This window comes from Nomia melanderi, chromosome 11 (genome assembly GCF_051020985.1).
Source record: "Nomia melanderi isolate GNS246 chromosome 11, iyNomMela1, whole genome shotgun sequence".
Taxonomy (NCBI): Eukaryota; Metazoa; Arthropoda; class Insecta; order Hymenoptera; family Halictidae; genus Nomia; species Nomia melanderi.
In genome coordinates this window covers 12,378,269-12,405,834 of record NC_135009.1, presented here as the reverse complement: position 1 = coordinate 12,405,834, position 27,566 = coordinate 12,378,269, and the positions used below count along the sequence as shown (strand labels likewise).

Here is a 27,566-nt window from a genome sequence, read left to right as displayed (position 1 = left end):
TTAACGATGCCTATATCGCCGATTATAGTATACTTGATCAACAAAGGGCTAGGTAGACTATAGCACCGACGAAAGATAAATTAAACTGCACACCTAAATTTTTATCAAACGACCAAGGGATTGCTCGCCCCTTATCATTCCCGTGTCACCTGCAACCTTACCAACAGAGTTCAAATAAACACCATAAATAAAAAACGTATCCGTTTTAATTTTCTTGTCGAAATATTACATTCTTCAGATACAACATATGGTAAAGATGTCTAATCCTGTTCCTCGTCGGTGACATTATTAAAATTAGAACTACTAAGTCAAACTGACTTTTTAAAATTTTCCTATGGAAACTCCAACAATGCTATGAGATTTCTATTGATTTACAATTCAGTTTGCCTATTGTTGAATCAATTTCTATAGTAATTTCTCAAAAAATTATCTGTAGTGTTTTCAATCATCTTTTGTACTCAGAAGCTTCTCAGGAGATATAACATTTTTTCAAAGTGAAGACGACATTTTTTGAAACTGATTCAGAAAATCACAAGTACATTTTGTACAAAGCTTTGTTCCAATGTTTCACGCATCACGGCATTACACAAAGTTAAACATTACATATTATATTACAGTTTTCCTGCGTCAAATCAAGTAGTTAAGAGACACCGAGTACAAAAGGTTAAAAAAGCAATCAGGAGTGAATCGCTCCGACCTCTCTAGTAGTTCTAATTAAACAGTCCCTAATTCCCTACCGTTACCAGCAGCATCAAACGCTCACGAACTACCGGAAGCAACCACAGATAGCGCGGCTGTGTTCATTGCGGAATCAATGACACCGAGAGTCGACCGTGAATGGGGATCCCGCAGAACGGTCGTTTCGTGTCCGATAAATCTCGACGTAGTCGAGGGTGTCCTCGATAGTGTGTGCATCGGCGGAATCGCGGTGGATAGTATCGATAGGCAGCCCAACGCACGCACGCACGGCGATTAGAGCTAGCGTAGAAAGTGCTGCTACGGATGTCGAACAGGTGTCCCCACTTCGCAGTCCTAACCTCGGCGATGCTCAGTGGCTCTGCAGTGTCGGATGTACACGTATGTGCGACGTACGGGATGTGCATCTGGAAGCGTTCACGTTACTAGGTCATAAGAAGGTGTGTATCAATGAGATTTCGTTAATAACCGACGTCGAGCCCCGATAAGAGGAACGCGGACCGCGGCGACGGGAGCGGTCCGCGTGTGACAACTAGAGCCTCCTTCTCTCTTCTGTTCCCGTGTGCGCCCCGTTCAACGTTTCACCGATCGTCCAGTCGCACCTGGCGCCTCTCGGCAGCTCCATCCCTCAGTGTGTACCTACGCGCGATACGCGTCCCGCTTTCCATTCCGTCCGGACCCGTGGATCTCGCGAGCGTGCTCGGGCCTTAGATCCGATTTCACGATACCTTTCGTGTACCCGAGATCCTCGGGCACCTGCCCGCGTGAGCGTCGGACTGTTACGCGTGCAAGGAATTCCGCACCGGCAGGCCTACAGTGTGTGCAACCAAATAACAGATTTCTGTGGTGAGCCTTAGAACCGGATCCGATCCGATGTTCGGATCGGCGAGTTACGTCTTAGTCGATTGATACTGGCGAGCGACGGCGACGTCGACGACGGGCCCCGAACCGGAGCCAACGGGGAAAGGGAAATAAAAGAGAGCCGACCACGAGAAATCCTGGTAAATGTCTGTTTAAGCCTCGGTGACACGCGACCGATCCTCGACCATGTGGTGAGCCAGTTAACGGTGCTGCGTTGGATAGATGTATGCGTGGTATTCGACGCGAACGTGTCTTACTTAACGCGTGGCAAGATTGTTTTCTCGCTTCGCCGCTGTGTGATTCTACGTGCGTGAGTATAGTCCGTGGAACGCATACAGTGACGGGGCCTAGTCGTATGAGCGGATCACTTTATGCGGCGAGGTGTTTTAATGCTGAATTTTCCTTTGGAAATCATTGGGGGACGACTGTTTTTAGTTTCTTTTTTAGTCGAGTTTCTGTTTGTATGTGTATTTGTATATAATGGATCTGGGTTTGTCGTTTTTAGAAACTACTTCGATTTTGGTTAACCTAGATAGGCTGTTGATAATATTAATTAGACAGCCACTTCAGTCACCGGCACTTGAATCTTTAGATCCTGAATTATCCTTACTTTTACATGTACATATTGTTCATGATAAAAAGTAAGGATAATTCAAGATGTAAAAGTTTAAGTACCAGTAATCAACACTAGGACTGCCATGTGGGCCAAAATGACCAATTCCTAATTTCTTTTAGAGTGACTGCAAAGGTACATATACTTCTTTAAGTGTGAGTTTATTAAAACTTCAATTAGTTTATATTTCAGTTTAGGTATTGCTAAATCAGATTTTTTAATGATTTCTTATAGTCTTTATAAAGAAATTTGAAAAAGACAGTTTAAGTGCTAGTTCTAGTATTAAAGTGGTTATCAAATTCAACTTCTTCAAGAAATCATTAAAAAAAGCTGATTTAGCAATGCCTAAACTGAAATATAAGTTAATTGAAATCTTAATAAATTCACACTAATAGTCTTTGTAAATAAATTTGAAAAGACAGTTTAAGTTCCAGTGTTAAAGTGGTTATCGAATCGTTATCGACAGTCTATTTAGGTTAACCGAATCGAAATAGTTTCTGAAACTGGTAAACCTAGATTCGTTCTTGAACTGCTGATACCTGTCACCGAAGAACTGTATCTAGGTATATACTCCCCGGCGTTCTATTAAGTTACTGTATTCGCAACACCCTCAGTACGTGCCCTGTTCGATTCCCCGTGGAACCGGACCCGCGAATTGTCTGGTTCTTCTTGCCTCTGGTGGAACCAGTAATCTTATTCCGCCGGCTACGTCAGTGTTCCGTTTAAAGGAATGCGGCACACCTGCTCGTCTTTTACTGTATTCCCAAGGTCCGCTGACGGACCCCATAGCCGTGTTCGAACTTCGTTCGGAAACACGTACGATGAGGCAGACTCGGTAAGAAATCCCCGGCGTGCATAAACGGAGACGAACTGTGATAAATGCCGATCGGTCGTTTGCGATGACTAATCATCGTCATTCCAACAGATATTTTATTTATCGCGGGGAGCTGGTTTTACTTGAGTCTCTCGGCTCTAGAATAGACGGCGTGCCTCGGTAATGATTAATAAAACGAGTGAAAGGTTTCCATGCGAAGTTCGCCCGAGTTGATGAGCGAGTTGACCGGTTAAAGGCGACGCGTTATTCGACCTGCAAGGACACGTGTACCAAGACCCGATCGCTTTGTGCAGTTGCGCGGAGCACTCCCATTGATAGTCGGGAAACAACTTACAGCGGGATCCTTTTTAGACGGTAATTGAGGTTATTAGTGTACAATTGAGAATTATGTTAACACGTTGAACGCCGTATGATTTCGTAAAGCGAAATACTCGAAATGAAAAAGGTACAACGTTAAATCGTTCGAATGAATTGCGTTGTTATTATTGCAAGTTCGTTTGGCTGAATGTCGCCATATTAATTAGCGTTGTTTGTAATATAGAAATGTTTTCGAATGGTCATCGTTCAATTGAACTATAGTAATTCGATTTGGTTGAGAGTCAGCGGAGCTTCAAAATTATATAAATACAATTACAATAACAAAACTGTCGAATAAAAATATTTAGTAACACAAACAGCTAGGTAATGTAACACGTATACTGATACCGACTCATTAATAATTATTTCTAATACCATTCGTCTTTGTTATGAAAGAATATGTATTGTTACACAAAACGTTCGATATTCTTGTGGCAATCAACGTGTTAATCACATTTAAACAATTTTTGAATTGCAAATGTAGACACGGTATTGACAACCAGAATTTATTGACCGTTGTCATACATTGCTTCAATCGTAGAACCTGAATATGGCAACTTTTGGAAATCGAAAATCGAGAGATGTAGGTTAATAATGAACTATCTATACATTATATCTGGTCGTGCGTAATACAAGCTCGACCATACGTTTATATAACATAATATTTTTAATGATAATACTTATCTAACAGGGAAACTTTTGATGCACAACATTTATGTGAAATATTGTTACAATACCTGATCCTACATTGTTACCTTCCATTATGCGAGTATAACTGTAAATTAGAATTCTATTGTGACATAAAACCCAGTACGTTTCGTTGTATATAAGTAGATATAAAAGATAATTGATCTAATCAAATCTTGTGAGAGCCATTAAGGATACAATGGGACCGTTAGAATGTATTTCGATACAAATTCGTTTATAGCCCTTTTGTTGATACTATAAATGAGCTGCTCCCTGGAGCAATTCCACCATTCCTGCCCCGTTCTATGGAGGGACAATAGGATCGAGAACGCGATTACGGGGAAACGCGTGAAAGTCACGATTGTTGGTCGTTACGGGGAGATGGTATTCACAGGAATCGTATCGGCACGATAATGGACCGATTCGCGGATTTAGTTAAACTGACGTTAACGATAAATACGCGCGCTCGCGCGATCTGCGACCGGTTAATCCATACGCGATGCAATTCCATTAAACACCGACACGGGGTCCCGGAATTTCGGAAAATCGCTGTTACCATACGGCGTATCGGTAAATGAATTTTCGGTGCTTGAGAATTAACGCGGTGCTCCGGGGTGCTGGGTCGCGTTTTCGTGCGACAAGTTTGCACCCTCATTTTAACGATCGGTACAATTAAATTTCAGCGTCGCATAATCGAATCGGTTACCTCGCTGCAAGTTACATACACGTCCCGGAAAGCGAATTGAATCGATCGCCATGGGGAAAGCAAACTTTTTGCATAAGCAGATTTCAAAATTTTAACGATTCGTCGGTTGATCGGTTCAGCGGAAGCATTGTTTATCGCGTGGACTGTCCTTTTACGTTTCAACGTTGGCTTTTCCGCGTATGGCTGGCGAACGCTTTGAATATAATATCGGTATGGTATCTTCAAAAGGCACCGGAAAGCGAATTGAATTGATCGCCGGAGGAAAGTAAACCTCTTGCGTAAGCAGATTTCAAATTTTTAACGATTCGTTGAGTGATCGGTTCAGTGGAAACATCGTTTACCATATAGACTGTCGTTTTACATTTCGACGTTAAGTTTTCCATGTATGGCTAGCGAATGCTTTGAATATAATATAGGCATTGTATTTTTAACCCTTTGCACTCGAGAGGTGACTCTCAGTCACCACTCGATTCGATACAGCGAAACTGTAAAGTTGAATATTTAATATTTCAAATTAAACTTCGCATTGTTACGTGAAATGTTGAAATACAACACCTTTGTTGCTTAATTTATCTATAAATTATCGTTAAATTAGTTTCAAACAATATCATCTATATCTCGTCGAAAAGTGTCGAATATTTCCATTGAGAAACTTTCGATTGCAAAGGGTTAAAAGATTCGGGAAGAGATAACAGTGTTTATTTTCGTAAAGGGAACGCGTGACATAACTCGATTTCCATTGTTAGCTGGAATATGATTGTTAAACAAGCGGATGATGGTTTTAACTGCAACTTGATACGCCAATTAAATTTGGCGCCACTCGTTGGTCCCGTTACATGGTCCCCATGCTAACGTCCATATTTTGCCAATTACTTTACTGCTATAAGAAACATGAAATAGTTATTGGAACTATCTTTATAAAATATCGCCTTAATAAAATTACCTTCAAGGCTATTATACAATATACAACCGATCTGTAATGGATTCTTAAAACAATACTGATAACAGCTGTCGATTAGATTCCGCCAAGTGTTCAAACACCATTTCATTCGCAGTGTACTTTTTTCGCCTATTTTATACGCGACATTCAATTTTCCTATTCATCAGGTATAATGACGTACAATCCTGTTCGTCATGTACGAGCCTTTTTTTTATCCATCGATGTCGCGTTCAAATCAACGCGTCGGAATTTTACACGTCCCCGTTGGCAGTATTACATATAACAGAGGCTTATCGTTACGTGGCCGTCACGAGGTTAGGAACAAACGGAGACAGAGAGCGGAGGGCAGGAAACTAGACGACCGATTCGTGGAATGACTTCAAAAAACGACATAAAACGCGAACGGTCGTTCGGGCCGCGTACAAAGGCGAACTTCGATGAGCAGGCTTCTTCATTCTGTTCGAACAAATTTGAAAATCACGTTTCGAGAATATTGAACGTGCCCAGTCTCGGCCAGTTAGAAACTTGCTTTTTTTCTTGTTGTTCCTTGCTGTCGAGGATTATGCTTTTATAACAGTGTATGCAATAGGAATGATTAAGAGCAGGCTTTTTTATTCCATTCGAACATATTTAACTATGACGTTTCGAGAATATTGAACGTGTTCAATCTCTGTCAATTAGAAGTTTGCTTTTTTTCTTGTTATTTCTTTGCTGTCGAGGATTATGCTTTAATAACGATCTATGTAATAGGAATGACTAAGAAAAATCTTTTTTGTTCTGTTCGAACAGATTTGAGAATCACGTTTCGAGAATATGTAACACGTTCGATCTGGGCCAGTTAGAAACTTGCTTTCTTTCTTGCGTGTCTCTTCGTCGAGTATTATCCTTTAATAACAATGTATATAATGAGAATAACTAAGAGCACGCAGAAGAACGGAGTTATTAGTGGCGGTTTCTACATTCGCCCAGTAATTAGACGATAAGAGGTGAGCGGTTATTTAACGCGCGCATTTCGAACGTTATCTATAACGAGCGATTTCTCTGAAGGTCTAATAGAGTGGCCGGCGTTTCACCGGTAGCCCGTAACAGGCGTCCACGATTACCCGTGCACAATAACTGTCTTCACGCGTGTTTGACATCTTTTTTCTTCCCTCCTCCCTCCGCCCGTTTACTTTGTTTCCCGACGGCGTACACGGACGCCCAACGGCTTTATTGAAACATCGTTTGCCTCGCGGCAGGTTATCGGTTCCCGCGCGAGAAACCTTTAAAGACCGTCCCTCGCGCTTTGACGAGAATTATTCGCGACACTCCGCCTAGATCGTGGCTTTCAATGAACCGCGCGCACCTCTTGTTATTCAACCTGTAACGTTACGTGCTCGAACGTCGCAGCGAGATGCGGGATGCTTGATACACGCCGCACGGATCGATGGGTTAGGTGCGCCGGTTGTCCGATAACATGGTCATTTCGTATCGCTCGTCAGAAAATCACGAAAATCTCCCCTCGGTGCTCGTCCCTGTCTTCCCTTAACGCTAGAACTACCGAACAGTCGAATTGATTGTTCCGAAATGTTTCTATAGAAACTGCGACATTGATACTATCGAAATTTCTATCGATTTGCAATTTATTTTGCCTATCGGCGAATCAAGTTCCATAGTGATTTCTCGGGGAATTATCCGTTATCTTTTTAGTAATTGCAAAAGGAAGATATCTCGATGATTTCGAGCTACCTGCTAATTCCACTGTTAACTCGTTGCATGTAATTAGTCCCGTTTCTCGTGATTGTTAGTCGGAAACGACACGCTCCGAGCCTAACCGAACCTAACTCGTCACTTTTATATGCAAGTTCGTGAGGAACTGAGTTAGTCGAAAACTTCCGGAAATGATCGTACAATTAAGGTTAATAGCGGCGGCAAATTGAGTCGCCGAATTTAAACTGATGCAATTTATCCGGACGTGGGTCCGGCGATACAAGGATATAAACACCGCGGTAGTGAAATTCACTGGGAACGTAGATTTTCATAATTAACACGGAACGGGGTGCGGAAGATTGTTCTGCGGGGAACAATGTACGATCAGGAGAAAAATACATTCGAATCGACGTTGTAGCGGAGGATGAGCGCGAGCGCGCGGAATTAACCTGCCGGTTTATTTTTCAACCGATGCATTCCGAGCAAGACGTATCAATCAATCCGCGCGTTTCCTGGCCGCGTTCTATTGTTAATTTATTTCGCGTTACCCGGAAAGCCGCACGCCGGTTTTGTGACCCGTATAAAACGGCGCGTAATAACGGTATTCGCGCGATGCAGCGAATCTTCATTGTATCGCCGGCATTGTCGGGCACCGCCGGCATAATTGAAGCAGCCGCCGGCATTACGAATGTCGAAAACTACGATAAGAAGTTGGGCTTGTCGGTAATGGCGGAAAACTGACGGCCGCTCTACATTTTAACGAAACTTTTTGAAACCTTCGCACGCAAACTACTTTCGACGGACTTTCCACTTAAGTAACGCGAGTAATCGCCGTCGCGCAAATAGACCGTTCGAAATTCTGAAAAGATAAGGGGAAATATTAGCGCGAAGAAATTGTTAAAGATAAGCTCGGTTTAGACGTTGAAATTTCATTTGTATCGTCGAGCACGCGGTTTATCTGATCGATAAACTATCCTCGACGATTGCGGGCACTTCTAACGTTAGCAAATAGTCCCAGTTCCTCTGAAATCGCTATCACTGGGACGATAAAAACGGCACGGAACGTGGATAGATGCAGTTTTTGACGTTGGAGATTCGTTCGCGCGCGGAACAATGGAATAGGTCACGAGAGACCGGAATCGTCGCGCAAGTTAAATACACTTGCAAGACGATAACATAAATCGCGTAGTTCGAGGACAACCAGGTACAATACATTCTGTTACACTGGACCGGCTTTACGGCTCATTTTACCGCGCAAACGTGTATTGACACAGATCCCGCGGTGTGCACACGGCGCAAATAATTCTTGCCGCTGGTAGGCCGTCGATATACGGGCTGGGCGGCACGAGTTATTTGTACGTTATGCACACTGGGCGCGGCGGAGAGTGCGGTTCGACCGAAAATGAAGCGCGATCTCTATTGAATTTGTACACGGAAGATAAGATGCGTTTGTTTAGAGTCATATTTTTTTTACTGCGCTTCGCTTCGCTGAAAAAAGGAATCGAAAAATGTTACTTGCATTCACGTTCACGGAAGAATCTCCATTTTGTTTTGCGGAATATCATGGAAAAGTATGAAGTGTTATTGTAAATTATTTATAAGTCGATGGAAGTTAACGAGGTCTCACGTGTTCGTTCTAATCGAATGCCGTATATAGAGTGTCTGGACAGTAACGATCCGTCCTAGTGAAATATTTCGGTAACACGTGAAGTTAATAACGACGGGAAAAACTGTCCAGGAAAATTTAATTAGAAAACGCGATTCCCGGCGCTTTGGAATAAATTAAATCCGTATGCCTGCGCGGCAACAAGAGGTTCGCGTGAGTTTGCCAAATGTTTGAGAAGGATCTCGCGGCTTGAACCTCAGCTGCGCACACAACAACAGGTACACCACCTACACCGCCTCAATTAACAGAATAAACAGCGTTTGTTGTAACAGTACCAACAAGTTTGCAGGAATTCCCTAACTGCGGTTACGCTTCTTGCGCCGCGGAATTTCGCGTGTTTCGTTTTTCCGTGGGACGATAAATCATCCCGATTTCAGGAGCGTTTACGCCGCGATTAATTTTTAATTAAACGTCTAATCCTCGCGTCCTTCTTGTTTTCTAACGTCCATCGTTCGACGGTCAAACAAACATTTTTATCTTAATACTACGTTCACTATCATTGACATAAATCTTGCGCCGCGTCGAGTCACGAACTCGCCTCACTGCTCAATTTTTATAACCGGTGTTTACATTATTTAATATCCTTTTATATCTTTCTTATTTCTCAACAGGTAACTCGGCGAATTATCGAGTACACTTTCTTAACCGTGCGATAACTGGCTAGAAACTTAATCCTGTTAAAATGGCGACAAGGAAATTGCCAAGGTGCAACTTCTTTACCCTTCAACCGGTTAATCCCTCTCAAAAGAATTAAAATTAACTAAAATTCAGTTTCCTCCGCTAATGGTTTCCCTAGCTCCAAAGCGAAACTGCGTTAAACGCCGCTGAAGTTCGTATTTTATTAAGGTTACCGAGATTTTTATACGCTAAACCCGGGCACAACTCAGCCGTACACCACTGTATTCCCGCACCGCGATAAATCCGACCGGGATTATTCGATATTATTCGAATCGTAGATAAGATTCGCGGCAATCCGACCGGATATCGAAAATCGACAAAGCGACGGCAAACCGTGGACGGGGGAAAAAAATAATTCTCTTGACCATTATCAACGGCAACGGCCCTTTTAATTCTCCCGGCGTATTGGTCCGCGATCGAACGCGCGGCGCCATTGATACGGAATCGACACACCGACCGAAACGAAGTGGCGCGTCGCTTCGGTTCGCGGTAACGCGGGATTTGCTTAGCGATTCTCGCCGAGGAGAACGGTCCGAGGGGAAAAAATACAAGAAAAAGAGGAGGGGAACGAGACGGAACGCGGTTCCGAAAATAAAGTGGTGTACCTCAAAGCTCGAGCCTCTCGATTCCGGAGGAGAAATGATTATCGAGTCGGTTCCGCGCGCCCGATTTCGCGCAGAACTTTTCCGCCGGGTCCGAGGAGAATTTCAAGTTGCTTTCCACCCAGCCACCCACTATCCCGGCAACCCCTTTCTTCGGAATTGGCGGAGAGTTATAGTTCCGACGCGATATATCGCGTGACGCCGCCGCCGCCGCCGCCGCCGCCGCCGCCAACGCCGCGAAGCTGAAACGCTTTTGTAAAATCCATAACGCGTCGGCCCGAACGTTTTGTACGTGTTTTCCGGTGGAGTTATTGCCGCGAGCGAGACACGCGCGAAACTCGCGGATCCACGGCGAAAACTTACGCCTCGAGAATGAGTGTACCGGCGCATCCATCATCGGCCGCGAGGAAATTGAAACGATTATTAAATTTCAGTTTCCCGAGCGTCGTTGACGTTTAATCATTCACGGTAACTATTACGGCGACCGTTACGATGATCCCGTGTCTTGTACACCTCTCCGAGGACTAATTCGGTGATCCCGAAATCGAATTCCCTCCGACACGGAGCTACTCGCATGTTCGGAACATTGAGACGTTTTACGAGTTCGCGCGGAACACGTAATCCAACAATCTCCAGTTTCATTATCACCGAAATCGTAAAAACCGCTTTCATACGCGTCAAATTAATGCAGTCGTCGCACGCTGCAGCGAACACCGCGCGAAATCTCAGGAAATACTTCATCCCATAAAACGTGGAGGACATTTTCGGAAACAACGAGGAGTCACGTGTAGATTAAGAAACCGGGTTACTTCTCGATACTTCGCACGTCGGCGTTATACGACGCGCAACATTCAATTTCAAACATTATGATTCTCCATCAAGTTCAGTGACGATTAAGAATCCCTCGAGTGTAAAGGATTCAAACTCGTCGCGAGGGCTACGCGTCGAACACTTTCTTATCAGCCTCGGGAACCGTGGGAACCCAGCCCTTTTCCAACGAATCGAATCGCTAAGTACTCGACGAGTATCGTCCGACGATAAACTCGACGACAAGCTTGTTTCCGGACCGAACTACGGACCCGACTGTCTGCAATTAACTGTTTCGCTGGAGGTCGGTTCCCCGGGCTCTATGAATCGCGGATCGAACCTGGTACAAGGTCCGTGCCGATATCACCGGCGACGTAATATCGTGAAATTCTATTCGCGAGATGCATCGATGCGAGAAGTATTGCTTTGGTGCGCCGGGGGTCCTTTGACGATCGCAACCGGCTACACGCGCACACAGACCTTACGGCGCGGCGTCGTGTGCATTTCCCGACAGGGAACGCGCGGAGACTTTTTCCCCCGATTGGATCGCACGAAAATCACGCCGGTAAATCTCTAGTTGAATTAATACCGAGGCCCGGGGATCCCCCGTTCCCGTTATCGATCCACCCTCGATCGCGCGTGTTACTCTTCCCGAATTAATGAGGGCTCGCCTCGCGCGCGCGGGCTAATTTCCGGATCACTCTTCTACCCGGGATTAAAGCGAATCCGGATTCGCTCGCGGCGAATAAGAAACGCGGGGACAATTTTTGCGGCGGGCATTGTCCGCTTTGAAAGTGTAACGCTCGGCAAATTGGAATTTAACCCCTTGCCCTGTGATCTCTTTCGCGGCCGTGCTCTGTGAAGACACTTTGTTGTCGGCTTATTGGAGACAAAAGGAATCCGATGCGTATTCCGCGTTTATTTCGGAGGTTACTAATCGTAGAAACGTATTTCACTTTGTTGCGAGTGAATTTAGGATTTGTCGAATTCTTGCTGTTACGTGTTCGGTGTATTGTTTCAAACCGGATAATTAGAGGTTTGGGCCGAGCGCGGATGTGGAGGAAGCGTTGGGTCAGATGTAGGTCGAGTATTAAGTTATGACTGATTCACGAATAGTCAGGTCTAGGTCAGGGCTGAGTAACGTTTATGCTGAGCATCGAGTGTGACTTGGAACTCGATGTTGAGCCGTTGTCGAGTACGGGAACGGGAGTAATGTGGAGCAACTTTTAGGGTGAAATACAGTTCGTTGATATTTAAAACGGTCTGTTCCATTTTTTATTTAATACGCGCGTTACGGAAAAAGCTTCCATAATAGAAAACACTTTCGCATCGTAAATTCCACGGAGCGGACTGCGCATTGTTTCGCCCGCGAATCATCTGTCTCCATTAAACGCAGGCAATGCGGATTCAGCGATGCCTCTGATCTTAAACATTTTCCACTTTACTGCGATAGTAAATACTAAAACGCGGCTATTTTCAGTGGTCCCGCTCTGCTTCGAAGCCTCGCGATTTATTACTCGTAAACAAGATCGAAATCACACCCTTCGCTCTATTTTCCTGAGATTAAAATCCGTTTAAATATCGATTCTTGAAGGTCGATGCTTTATCCTATACTTTCTCTCTCGACTCTGATCAGTACGACTACTTTGTCAATAATAATTTATTGGAAAAAGAGGAAAATTGTAGGCATACTCTACGTCTACGTTTGCTCTGAACTATAATAATCGATTAGATAAGAATAACGTTTACTTTGAATTCGAGTGACTCAAGTAATATTTATCTTCATTAACACTAAAACTATCGGACGAGTCAGATTCACACGCTTCGGAATATTTATTTTTCAAGTATCGACATTACGAAGGCGTTCTTGCGAAAGAATTCCAATTGAATCCGTGTATTTGCATAGATACAAAACTAGAACACCCTTTGAACCTCAAGAAACTGTTCCAATTTTTATTAAAAAATAAGAAATAAGTCACTCTCATTGTTCAGTAGTTTTAGTGTTAAATCACGTTGAGACCCTTCACTACGAGGCTGACACGTTGTTACGAGCAAAGAGTACAAGTAAAACTTCACAGACTTCGCATTGAAAGGAAATCCTTGAAAATACGAAGAACGCCAAGAATCCCTATCAAACGAAATAATCGCGTGCGCAGAACTAATTTCACCATTACACGCTCGCGCGATTTATAAGCTTCCGCGGGTCGTTCCGCTTTGATCGGAAAAAGAAAACAGCTTTGCGAAACGCGGCCCCCGCGGACGGTTCTATCGCGGAACGACGAGCGTGGGTGGTGCCCCGCGAAAGAGCCGGCGATTTGAAATCACCGACGCGTTTCGATTGGGTTTCTATTAACGGTCGCGGAAGTTCCGCGTGTAATCGGGCTTTCATCGTTTCCCATTTGTACCCGTGAAAAGCGTCGCGCGTCGAACAACGAACGCATTCTAGAGTCCGCGTACCGCTCGCAACGAGCCGCGCCGCTCGCCCCGGCTCATCATTATTCCGCTAATTTGCGTTCGCGTCTTGCGAAACGCGGCGCGCACGATGGGTCCCGGTGATTTCGAATTTATTGTTAACGATCCGGCCGTCCGACGCAACCGAGCGTTGCGAGATTTCGACGCCGCGGGAAGCTGAGAGACCGTCCGAATGAAAGGTGGATCGCGATTCCGGGCCCCGTCCGCTCGGCGCTTATCGCCGTGGACGCGAATCATCGCGGGCGAAACGGCTCGCGAGGAATAGTTGGCCGTGTAAGCGAATTATCGGGCGAAATGGTCGGCCATCGGAGGTAATCGGTGAATTCGCGCGGACCAGTGAAAGGATGATTCCATTGACATTTAACCAACGAAAGAATGGCTCTTGATAGTTTGCTTTTCACTGTTCCGCTTTAAATATGTCAGTCTGAAAATTTAAAACCGTGCAACTCTCACGCCTTCGGTCAATTCTGAAAGCTAAAAGTCCACAAGAGATAGGAGAATCGGTATCAAGCTACACCTCGGTCCTTCCAGGAAAGATAGTAGCCTCTCTATCTTTAGGATTCGGTAAACGTAAAAACTGGACGTTGCGTAGAAACGAAATTCGACGTGAACGTTCGTTACATTTCACTCTATCCATATTCTGTGAATCTGCTTTCTTCGTCACGCTGTTGACGCGAGTATCCTGAGCGAAAGGGTCCTCTTGCTCTTGTAAGTTCTTAGCTCGGAGGATCGACTCGGGAGAGCTGCACAGTATCCGCAGGAATGTGTTACGCATTTTAATTTATTCCTGTGGATTCTATGTATACGTTGGGAAAGAATTGATCGATGAATCTGCTGATTCGCCGAGGGGAACCGCTGATTCGCTGAAGGTCTGTCTAAGAGGCAACGCGATCGTTTCGCAAATGGTGATGTTACAAGGAGATGCGGCAACCGATTGCGAGAACGAGGAATTACGAAAATGTCTGCGTTACCGAGGCGGGGAAAAACGGAATTAGCGAGCGGGTGTCGCAATTCATTTGCATCCTCCGGTCTGGTTTTCAGCCGGAGATTTCACCTCCGGGACACCTAAGTGGAGACGGTGCGTCTCGCAGTTTCCAAACAGCCGACACGCGCTTATCGCCGCCCGAAATTCGGTACGAACCGCGACACTTTCGGCGGGCGACCGTCGTTTTCGGCTTTTACGAGGCGCAGTTGTAAAATCGTTACGGTTGCGGCCGGACTCGGTGGAAAGTCTTTAAGTGTCGCGATAAAACTGCGACCGGACGGGATGTTTAACGACCCCCGTAGTCGGAATAACACCTGTGCGTTCGCCACGCGCATTCCGTATGCATTGCCCGTTGCGCGGTTTTAATTCGCAGCTTTAATTAAAGAATTCCAACCGTCTCTTTCTCCTTTTCCCTCCTCTCTTTTTTGTCATAATTGCGCATTGTATCCCCGATGCGTTATGTATCGGGAGCGAGGGATCCTCTAAAATCCGGGCGCCTTGTTAAAAAGAAATCCGCGGCGCAGCTTTAGCAAAATAGAATAGGACTTTCTCTACTTTCTCTATAAAAGTTCCTTAATTACGAGGATCTCATTCAATGGAAGTTTCAGTGAATAGACTGCGTTTAACAACGGTCTTTTTGGGGTCAGGAAAAAAAAGATCACGGCGGAGCTTCCAGTCTTTGTTATTAAGATACGCTGGAATAACTGAACCACGGTTCTTTGTGCGTTCAAAGCGTTCGCCGTTTGTATTAACAGAGAGTAGTAACATCTCTGTTTTATTTTTGCAATGACGTATCTCTCGCTCGGCGAGATAAATATTCGAGATATCGCGAATCTTACGAAATCATCCAAACACTACCGATAATCGTATCCCCGAATCTGTTTCTATCATCGTCCGTATCATTAATCCATTTTTACGAACGTCGCGTTGATAAATATATCCGTGCGCCCCGTGTATTAAGGAGAACCAGGTAAACAATGGAAATGAAAAATTGACAAAGAAACACTCCACGAAAGCGACAAGGTAACACGCGCGTGAAGTATACAATGGTAAAAGCACATTGTTCGGTTTTCTCATGGCACCTATAGGCCGCGTCAAAATGCATGGCCCCTGGATCCAGCTGAAACCCGCATCTACACAATCTCCTCGCCGTACCAATTACTGTAGACTCCTAAACAATGCACTTTCACCGTTGCACATTTTTTTATACGTACAGGGTGTACCGAAAATCCGTCGTCCCGCGAATGTGACTACAAAACCGAACTCAACAAAACGAGAACAACGAAGAGTCGTTAATTAAGAAGCTTCAGAAATATTCCTGAACCCGACCGTTCTCTCCGAGGAGGGTAAATAAACCCAGATAGTTTTTACGTCACCCGGCCCCCTGTGTAGGCGTATTTTGTTTAACATTCCGCGGACCAGGTCGAAGTTCCCGTTTCCGGCTTATTGCATACCCCGCAGCCTCAAACTGTGCTCATCAAACTTCGAGTGCGGCCCGGCCTCTTCCTCGAAAGTTGCTCGCGCGATGTCGGATGCTGAAATGCTTCGGAATGGAGGGTGAGGGTTGGGAAATGACGGGACACGCCGGCGAGGGGAGGGAGAAAAGGTTTTATTAAAGCGGGCAAGCCCGCGCGGCATGTCTCTTCTCCGGCGTTTCCGGCGTTTCCGTTATTCCCCGGCCGGTATGCAATTATCGGGGCACTATTACCTGGCCGGCTCTCGCGGGCCCCTATCGCGATGAAAGTGAATTATTCAGCGGCCGCTAATTAATTAGCATCACCGAGGCGGTAGGCAATACCATTTTCCCAGACGCGCCGCGGACTTCTCGTTAGAGTCCTCGGCTGGGGGATGTTTGTCCCCGACGTTTCCGGTAAATTTCCGCGCCACCCTGCGCATCACTTAATCGTTGTTAACCCTTTGCGCCGCTTCGACGAGCCTCACCCGTGAACATTCCGGACGAAACGCGAACACACGGCAAACGGCCGTTGCCTGGATAAAATTCGATAACTTGACACGTTGCGTTGGATTGCTAATCCTACGTTATTGCGACGTTTTAGATACGTATAACACGAGTCCAGAGTAAAATTACAAAATCGAATTCCTTATTCTTTTTCCTAAGTTAGAAATTTTGATTGATGTTTAAGGATGTATCAATATAATCACCGACGCTCGCGTTTTTAGTAGAAATTTAGCCGGTGTATAATCTGTTAAGTATTATTAGCGATACAAACAAATGCTTCAGATAAAAGTTGTAAAGTGTAGAGCTGAACGTATGGAGGTTATATGTTTTTTAATACTATGGGGATATTACGAAGTTGTTTCAGTGACAGTGGACACTTTGCGTTTCGATTCGAACGTTATATAAAGAGAAACGGTATTTAGTTACGCAAGATTGTTACTGTTGAAATGAAAATCATTTTGTACAGTGGAGATTAATTAACAACAGATTGGCGATCTCCAATTTGTTTCGTTTGATTCGATTTGATTGATTTCGGGCCGTATATGAATATCACGAGCGAGAACTATTTTATTTCAGCGCTGCGCGTGTAATCACGACTTACGTCAGGCTTGATATCGACTATCAGATTTGATCATTTTACTGTCGATGTTAAGATCTCGAAATGAGTGTCGATAGGATCCCAAAAATCTGTTTTAAATTTCCGTTATGAATCGAAGAGTTTTAGTTCTTCTTAGAACTCCTTTTTGCCATTGCATCTTTCGACTTTTCCTATTTGTTCTCCTTCTGTCAACAGTTTAATGATCACGTCACTCGAATTCGAGTGACGCAGGCTTTTACATGAACGTAACATTTGATTCTTATCGGCGACATATGGAACGAATCGAATCTCGTTGTACGTATGAGATACCAGATGGACAATAGAACAATCGCTACGCAAAATCTTGACGCGGCAGTTCTGATGAGCGTTGATTTGTCGGTCTACGTGTTAAAGAACTCACGGAGTTGCGCACGTAATTGGTCCGAGTAATTTCCAGCGAATCCCGGTCGATTTATCTTGGCCCACGATGTTTGGAGAGACACCTCTGGAAATCGGTGAAAATCACGGATAATTTGGGCCGTTCGCTATCGGTCTTTTTTAATTTATATGATAATGAGGCCGGCGATCCGATGTGTATTCATGAGCATCGGCCGCTTTAATATCTACGGTTTGTACTTGGAAAAATGGACAGTTGATGTGCGCGCGTTTGCGAAGTGCTCGCGCTGCGAGCTCTGAATATTCGTTGGAAGTGGGACTTTCATCCTTTTTTCTAGAGTTCGATGCTTTTCATTGGATATTCGGTCGATTTAGTAAATACCAGTAGTCTGTACTCTGTAAGTTTAAACTTCCCAGTTTTCGTGAGTGAACCTCCACTTTCTATACAGACGTATGAATTGCAATTAGATTTTTGCTTCGAATATATTTATATACTATTTACACATCGTACAGTCGAGCTTATGCAAAGCTCGCCCAGTCTCACGGAAATTTGGACACGGAAGCTAAAACGCTATCGATTTTAATATCAGGAGTAGCTTAAATATTTTAGCGACATCTATTTCTATCGATAGAAGTTTCCTCTTCAATTTCAAACTTGGCATCAACTAAAACCGAAAATAGAAACAGCTTGCGAGGAAGTCAATCAAATGAAATCGATATAATCAGAAACCAATGCGCTCGTTTCCGTTGTACCATCCTATTTCCAACGTTCTACGATTAAAACATTCATCAACCCCAAGTAAATACTTTTTCCATCTAGTTCACTTCGTTCCCCGTCTAAAAATTCCCCTTAACCTTTCCACCGCGAAGCATCCTCGCCGCTCATCCTTGAAAAGGATAAATCCTCGTTCCGTTGGAGAACAGTGTTCTGCGTCCAATTAATTCGCCGCTGTCCATCGGAGTGCCGGTGATCGCCGAAAATACCTTTCGCTCGCCGCGCGGGCCCCGAATCGTTCCTGCGGACTCTTTATCAGTAACCACAGTCACGAAATCGCTGTTCGACCCGCGGCGGAGCGGGAGGCATACGAATTTTCAACCGTCGAAAAACGCTGCGTCTCCGTGCCGTCTCCCTCCGCGCGCCCTCTCTCGTTCTGCACGTTTTCCGGCCGCGTCTGTCTTATCAAATATTCATCGCCGCAACACGTGAGACGCGGCGAACGGCCGGGACGCCGCACGGTCATCGTCGAATCAACGCCGAAGCGAAATCTGAACGCGGACGGCGAGAAATGTGCACGCCATGACGTCGGGGAAAAAGAGCACGACCGTCCCCGTTCCGCTGAACGCGCGAAAGAACAGGGACGGAATCGATAATGGTAAATTCCCTTATGTATTATATGCCTGATAAATAAACAGCGGCGGATCGCGTGACTTCCGGTTCGGTTAACCCGGCGCGGACACACTGGCACGTCAGTGTGCAGCGGCGGGGTGGGACCGGCGTGCGCGAGACACGTGTCGTTGAATGGTACTCGCGAGGAAAATTTAATATCGCGGGGGTCGAACTCGCGAGAGAACGGTACCGGACATTAGAGGATGAATTTCGGAATCAGCTAGATCCCGTCAGGCGCCGACGATGACGCTGGCGAACCGTGGATCGTCGTGCTTTCACGGCGCAAAGGAATCATCGTGAACTCGCCGGATGGCGGATTAACTGAAAACGAATGCTGTTCCGTTGAACGTGTCGTCTGGAAAATGAAATTGGATTCCGACGATTGTTTCCTTTAAATTTGTTTCGCGGTCCGGCGACGAGGCCGACTGCAGCGGCGACGGGAGTTCCACGATTCTCCGAGACAATGGTGAATTAACTGAACGCGATTAATGAAAATCGCTGAGAACTCCGCGAGGGAAATGGGAAACAGAAATAAACTCGACGTTAATCTCCTTAACTCAATAATTTCTCTCGTCACCAACTACTTTCGTCCTCGCTGTTTCCTTCTAGGGCAACCTTGTTCCTCGTTTCCTGGAGAAATCCCTTATCTTCGCTTATCTGGCAGGTCATCCTATAAGGAGTGTCGCATCTTATCTCACTTAACGAGACATCTTTTTATCCCATTTCGAGAAGCACATTAAAAACTCAATTAAGATGTCATACAATTAGAAACACCCGAGTGTCAGTATACACCAGAAACATAAGAAACACATTACTTTGGGATAACCGAATACTTAACGAACCTTTAATCCCACGACAACTGCCTTCGCATTCATAGAAAAATGTATGTCTGTTACAGATACGAAGCCCGCACCACATAGACATGTGATTCCCCCGTAGCAGCCAGATCTCTTGTAAATTCGGTTGTGAAGAATCCCTCTGAGAAGACATCCTCCCCCTCCCCTCCCTAATCCGGCGCTTCCAGATCGCGACGCCTCCGGGTGATGAGCTCGGGGTACAAGGTGACAAGTCGCGTCCAAAAATGTTCCGCTTCAAGATTCGCATTCACACGTGTCAAGTGATACTGCTGACGTCGCTGGTATGGTTCCTGGTGGACGTGATGGTGCTGATGCTCTATTCGGACTGTATCGGGGGGTCCGGGTGGGGTTGCACGGACAGCAGCAAGCAGCAATCGTTGACGGAGGAGAGCCTGCCCCACCCGAAAGCGTTGAAGGACGATCAGGCGCAGCCGACCGGGCAGCAGGGCACAAAGAGACGCTACAAGCAATCGGAGCTGCATTTGTGGAGGCCGGCGAAGATCGTGCGGGAGAGCAAGGGTAGCCCCGGCGAGCTGGGCGCAGCCGTCCACATCTCGCCGGAGGACGAGGCCAGGCAGCAAGAGCTCTTCAAGCTGAATCAGTTCAACCTGATGGCCAGCGACATGATCTCCCTGAATCGGTCCCTGAAGGACATCCGCCTGGAGGGGTGCAAGTCGAAGAAGTACGGCAAGTACCTGCCGGACACCAGCATCGTAATCGTGTTCCACAACGAAGCGTGGAGCACGCTGCTCAGGACCGTTTGGTCGGTTATAAACCGCTCGCCGCGGAACCTGCTCAAGGAGATCATTCTTGTCGACGACAAGAGCGAACAGGGTGAATATCGTGTCACCGGGTATACGTATGAAACCAGCGAAACGTCCTTGCGTACTGTTTGTATATGTAGACAGAATGGGGAATAGTATTGTATCTAGAGCGTGTCACACTTAATTTGAATATGTTAATGCATCTCATTTGGTTCGAACCATAATGGACTATTATCGGAGGAGAACGTGGTTTAGTGTGAAAGGACAACTGTCTCTTTTTTGTCTCAAGGTCGTCGATAACTTTTGTTTCAAAGAATTGTATTTCTAGTTATTACTCAAGACAGCTTGTCGATTCTTGTGGGAAAATATTAAGCTGTTTATTAGTAGGAGGTTGTTATGCGAAAGTTCTTATGGACAAGTTGTGAAGCACTCTGTACAGCCCTTTCTGTATGTTTGTGGCGAAGGATTGTTTCGTTGTTTTATGGGTGTTTACTTGCTTTGTTTAAAACGACCTATGTAACAATGCTCGCTTGATCCACAGATCACTTGAAACAAGAGCTAGAGGACTACGTAAAAACACTGCCGGTCCCCACGTACGTATACCGTACCGAGAAAAGATCAGGCCTAATAAGAGCTAGACTGCTCGGAGCGAAGCACGTGAAGGGGCAAGTTATAACATTCTTGGATGCACATTGCGAGTGCACGGAAGGCTGGCTGGAACCCTTGCTCTCTAGAATAGCTGAAGACAGAACCACAGTTGTTTGTCCTATAATTGATGTAATTAGTGACGATTCTTTCGAATATATTCCAGCTAGCGACATGACATGGGGTGGTTTCAATTGGAAACTAAACTTCAGATGGTAATGAAATGTTCCTTGTTTTCTTGTATGCGATACGATACCTAGCATTAACCCTTCGACTGCAGTGTGCTCTGCCGACAGACTATCAATATCCTAAAAAATAAAAAAATACTAATGACAATTTAATAGAACAGTAAATATCCTGAATTAAGTAAAATTTTCTAAGTGTATGTATTCGTTTCTCTCTGTATACATGTTCTTTGCAGTCAAAGGGTTAAGTCTTGAATCGTAAGAGTTGATTGAGATTAAGTCTAAGTTACCGATCGAGTTTTTCTAATATAAAATTCTTTTAACTTTTAAGGTATAGAGTAGCGCAAAGAGAAATGGACAGAAGATTGGGAGACAGAACTGCCCCTCTGAGAACACCGACAATGGCGGGTGGATTATTTTCTATTGATAAGGATTACTTTTACGAATTGGGCGCATACGACGAAGGCATGGACATTTGGGGCGGTGAAAATCTTGAAATGAGTTTCCGGGTGAGTATTTGTTGATATCATTTGTATTCAATTAATTATATTACACGTAGTACTAGTACGTGAATTTTCTTTAACAGACATTATGGTACTAAAAACATTTACCTGTATCTTATCAGGTCAACTTTTTGTTTACCTTTTTCAGCAGCAATCCCATAAAAAAGTTCTTCTCCTTATAGTACATGTATTCAGTTAGTAGTTATATTATATATACTACACACTTTTTAAGGTAGTAGTAAATGTAATAGTCGTACTCAATACTAAAACTTCAAGCCTTTAGCATATGGTTTAGAAAAAATATAATCCTACAATCAGGATAGTTGTAGTCACGCGCAGAAATCTATAAAATTATTTCTTTTAATTATGTGTAATTTCCTAAACTCCACTATTGGAAAATAATTCAGTATTCACTGGAAAATTTGAAATATACTTAATTTTTTTATGGAATTTACTTATGGAATTCAATAATTTTCTTGAAGTTTTAGTACTAAATGGTGATGGGATTTTATAATTGGCTACTAAAAAAATAAAGGATTTAAGTTTGTGATTCCAATTAGAGGGTTTAACTATGGATACCTCCATCTTCATTTGTGAAGTCATAAGTACCTTATAGGTATGGCAATGCGGTGGGACGTTAGAAATCAGTCCATGTTCACACGTTGGACATGTATTCCGAGACAAGAGTCCATATACATTCCCTGGTGGTGTCAGCAAAGTAGTACTACACAATGCGGCTCGGGTGGCCGAAGTCTGGATGGATGAGTGGAGAGATTTTTACTATGCCATGAATCCAGGTTAGATAATAACGTGTATCATTTTCATTTGTTTATTTGTTTTTACATAATTCTTAAATTATACTTTAGAAAAAAGTGTGCAATATTCTAATTTTTCAACAAGAGAGAATGGATTCTCTACGAGAGTACACAGAAGGTAAAATTGATGCTTGTGTTCACATAGTGTCAGTAAACTCTAACACAGAATGCATTGATATAGTATTAGAATATGTTTAAAAATATTCTGAGTACTTACGTATGCGTGACGGGTATCTGATACAAGCTATGCTGTGATATTTTTAATATAGAGAAGAAGTATACTATAGCACACTTTTATATGAGTAATCATTAGGTTGCTATCTTTTTTAAAGTGTACTTCGAAAAGACATACAATTTTAATATAATCAAAACATCTATCATAGATTTAACACAGAGTACAATTTAATATTTCTCAAGCTCTACTGTGATTAGTAATATGTGTAGCGAACTTAAACATTAAAAATATTAACACCTGTAACTATGTAGCTCCTTATATCTCAATTGTAAGATTAACTATAAACGTATTTCATACTGTGACATTAACCAAATTATTGCTGTATCTAGTTTAGAGTTTTATATTAACAAGTGTGTATTCATGCATAAATGTTTCTTGGATAACTACATATATTTCTGATTTTCTTAAAATACTTTTACATGTGTGTGCGTAAGTGTTACATGGATTCTGGGATCTAGATGTTACATTTAGCTATGAGATTTGATTTTCAGGAGTAGGATATATTTTGTTGCATTTTAAATATAACTTCAATATAGTCTTAACCACTCATCCATCCAGCTGACTAACAAAATGAGTTCCTTTGCTTTTTGTTGATACATATTGTAAGCTATATTATAGGTACTGCAGAGGAGAGTGAAGATCCGTCTGAACAATTCTGAATCTAATATTATTAGCTCTTTTTTATGATTGTGTTATGAATTATAATTGCTAACATACTAACAGAACTGAGTTGGTTAGATATGGATGTGTGGTGGGACATTGGAGATCGCAACGTGCTCGCACGTTGGTCATGTATTCCGTAAATCAACACCATATACGTTTCCTGGTGGTACCAGCAAGATAGTGAACCACAACAATGCGCGACTCGCTGAGGTCTGGTTGGACCAATGGAAGTACTTCTATTACAACATTAATCCAGGTAGCACTAACAACCCAGCATTTGTGGAAAAGAAACTGCAAAGTACAAACTGCAATGTCGCTGCTGAGTTCTTGTATGCCTCTTCATGTATTCTTTGGCTTACTTGTCTTGCATGTTTTGTTTCCTTATTGGGAGATTGGTTGGAATGCTTTTATAGAGTATGTACACAATGAATTCCTTGTAGCGGGGTACCAGCTACACGTATATCAGATACCCGTTAATACCATTTGTATAAGAAAATGTCCTTTTCGTTTAATACATTATTGAACTTAGGAAATATTACAATAGAATAATGAAAAGATTATATATTCTTTAGAAGATTAATAGAAGATAATATTCTTATCATATTCTTCGTTTACATATTTTAAATTTAAAATGTTAATACAAATTGTGACACATTAGCTCAGTTCTTTCAATGGGCAAGCATTACAGCATTAATATACTACACATGGCAATTCCTTTATGTTGGCACATGTTTCTGACACACTCTATTTCCAGTGAATAATTATCCATGCAAAGCACATTACTATGTCACGTAAAGTCGAAGAGAATCTTCGTTTAAAAATATTGAGAAACACATTTTAATTGTAGGAGCTCGAAATGTAGATGTTGGAGATGTATCTGAACGACTGAAGTTAAGAGAACGTTTGAAGTGTAAAAGCTTCAGATGGTATTTAGAGAACATTTATCCTGAATCTCCAATGCCATTGGATTACTACTATTTGGGTGATGTACAAAATGTTGATACGCAGACCTGTTTAGATACTATGGGCAGGAGAACAGGAGAAAATGTTGGAATTAGTTACTGTCATGGGCTAGGCGGTAATCAGGTATGTGAGCCAATTCCAGCAGAATTTGGTAAATGTACCTTTTAAATACTCATTGATCTTCACTAGAACTTATTTTTAGGTATTTGCTTACACTAAACGGCAACAAATAATGTCTGATGATATGTGCCTTGACGCAGCTAGTCCCCAAGGTCCAGTCAAGATAGTACGTTGTCACGGTATGGGTGGAAATCAAGCATGGGTTTATAATGAAGAGGTAAAATGAAATGATCGAAAGAGATATCCTTAAAATAAATATATTATATTTTAATCAAACGTTTATTACTCTTCAGACAAAAATGATTAAACACACTAATACAGGGCATTGTTTATCGAAGCCTCGTTCAAACGATGCAATGCAACCTGTCTTAGCAACGTGCGATTCTGACAATACTGGTCAGAAGTGGATAATGCGAAGTAAATTCAAATGGCAGGCCAGCTAATATCAACTGAGTGCAACAGCTATATGTAACGCTTGTTGATATATTTAATTACTATGAAGGTTTGACAGTGAAGAAACTTCTCTACAAGCAAGATCAAGAAAGAAGATAGTATTATATTCCACGAGTCCAATATCACCTTTAGTCGATGTACTGACCGTAGTCAGTGATATCGACCTTGCGACAGAAATTGACTTATACCTACAAATGAGAGATTGAAGTTGATGCTTTTAGTTATATAGGATTTATTTACTGTTAATAGCAGTATCGTGTATTTACTGCCATTTGTCGTGGTATGCCTTGATTGATAATGCACAAGAGAACGTTGAAGAGGAACAAGAAAATAATTCCAACTGTGCGCGAATATACACGAGTGATACGAAAAAAAACCAACATGTGGATTTTTTTTGGTGAACAATAGAGAGGAAAGCATATCAGACCACTGTTATAAATAAATGATTGTTAATACAAAAGAGAGACATATTTCATGATATGGGATGAGTGCAATTCTGGATGACTGGGAGATATATCAGTGCATTAAAAGACACATGACATAATAAATGTCATTACAACAGAGTGAATGTCAGAATGCAAGTGGAATCATTGTGACACTACTGATGATTGCAATCTAGGACTTATACTGTACAATTTTCTAGTGATAGGGAAGAGCACTGAATCTTTTTATACTGATATTTCTAACAGTTCCTTGTTGCATCTCGTTCGTATGGTTTAGTTTTTATTTTCTTTATTTTTCTTTGTTTGTTTTCTCAATGGATGAATATGTACTTACATTTTAATTCGCCATAGCAATATGAGATTACGTTTGCAAGGTATCGTTAAGTATACGAAAATGCTATCGACTGTTATTCAATGTAATATGTTATGTTTTAAAGATTTTCTTAAATTCGAGACATAACGTCTTCCGTATTTTTTTAGAAAGCAAAGCGACAAATATTTTTATGATATCCTATTATCTTGCATAACAGTTCTTAATAAATTTAGACTCTTTTTATCTTCTATATACTAGAGGCGTGCTGAAAGATTTAGAGTGCAATATACTTGTTGAGCAAGACTTAAAGAGAACAGTTTCCTGTAAGTAATGTAAAAATATTGTTATCAGATTCTGGCGCCCTTCCCTTATATTATAGTAGATTCAACGTTGATTTTGTTCACGCTCTAAAAAGAGATAAAACGGTCGACGAAGTGAAACATTTTTTAAGAAAAAATGTTGACTGATTGTAATATTTTCATTCATGGTTGAGGAGAAATTTAGCTAATTCTACAACTTTAAATAAGGAACTACTGAACGACATTTATAATATTTAAAGTATATTATACGACTCTAAAATTTCAATTTAGGAGAATTTTAATATCAAAACAATATACTCAGTTTTGTTACTTGAAGGAATGGTGATGGTGCAACAGATTATTGTTTACAGCTTAATTATACATATTTAATTATTCATGCAAAAATATAGTATTTATTTTTGTACAGGTCTCAGTTTCTATTAAATCAATATGTTATTTTGAATATATGTTTAATTAAGAATTGTGTTAGCAAAATTTGTAGATAATTTATTAGTTGTTTAAAGAAAACAAGTTAAGTTTAAGCAAGTTCGATATAAGTTCATGAGTATAAAAGAGAAATAAAGTCAATAATAATTTGTAAACAACTTTCTATTTTAATTCATCATAATATAATATTTGTAATTGTTTATGACAGTAATACTATGTCATAAATTGAAAGAATTGTAAAAATTATATTGGAGCATATAGAATCACTTATTAATATAAACTTTTACTTCAGAAAGTTGTAATTATTAATAAGATTATTTCGTATGTTCAAACATTCAAGAAATTATTTTATATTTAGACTTATATAAATATATATATATATACATATACAAAGACCATTTAAGTAAAATGAAACATATGTTTCATTACTTGTATGTGAAAGGTAGCCACTGAAAGTAATACATTTTCAAAGACAATAAAATAGTCTATGTACGTTTCATTAGGTTTTTCTCTATGCACATTGAAGTGCAGGTCTATATCTAATCTCAATGATTAAATTAATACTTTCATACATTTTCTAAAGCCTTAACTTTTTAAGCATCAGTTAGATTAATTAATTTAAGGAAGATAATGCATGCCCATGTTCTATGAAATTTGTGAAAGAAATGTCTTATTATTAACCAAATTATGTCCTAGAATAAAACATGCTTTAGATTGGTAAAAAGATCATGTATCTGACAAATTTAACATATATTAGAAATGTGAAAAAATGTAAATATACAACTATGGTTTTTATGTGCCTCCAAAATAATTTCTAAACATACTATCACAGAATCAAACTATTTATGATTCTGATGTATTATACATTGAAATGCAACAAGTCTAATTAAATCTAAAAAAGAATTATACTAATGGTGTTACTCTTTTACTGAAATGATTTTTCTAAA

At 42.1% G+C, this 27,566-nt stretch overlaps 1 protein-coding gene across 7 annotated transcripts; it reads left to right on the top strand.

Moving 5' to 3' along the window:
• The first annotated feature begins 798 nt into the window (after window positions 1-798).
• Pgant5 (polypeptide N-acetylgalactosaminyltransferase 5) lies at window positions 799-27,527 on the top strand. 7 transcript variants are annotated; one of them, XM_031985118.2, is made up of 8 exons: window positions 799-1,136; window positions 19,813-20,605; window positions 21,077-21,395; window positions 21,697-21,874; window positions 23,657-23,837; window positions 24,429-24,667; window positions 24,747-24,881; window positions 24,958-27,527. In XM_031985118.2, exons 2-8 carry the CDS (start codon window positions 19,996-19,998, stop codon window positions 25,105-25,107), a joined length of 1,812 nt encoding a protein of 603 aa, XP_031840978.1. In that variant the 5' UTR covers window positions 799-1,136; window positions 19,813-19,995; the 3' UTR covers window positions 25,108-27,527. The 7 variants fall into 7 exon arrangements, with proteins under 7 accessions (XP_031840978.1, XP_031840977.1, XP_076228483.1 ...); XM_031985117.2 differs by lacking the exon at window positions 23,657-23,837 and adding an exon at window positions 22,485-22,665 and having other exon boundaries at window positions 800-1,136; XM_076372368.1 differs by lacking the exons at window positions 799-1,136; window positions 23,657-23,837 and adding exons at window positions 1,184-1,542; window positions 22,485-22,665.
• Window positions 27,528-27,566: the final 39 nt, after the last annotated feature.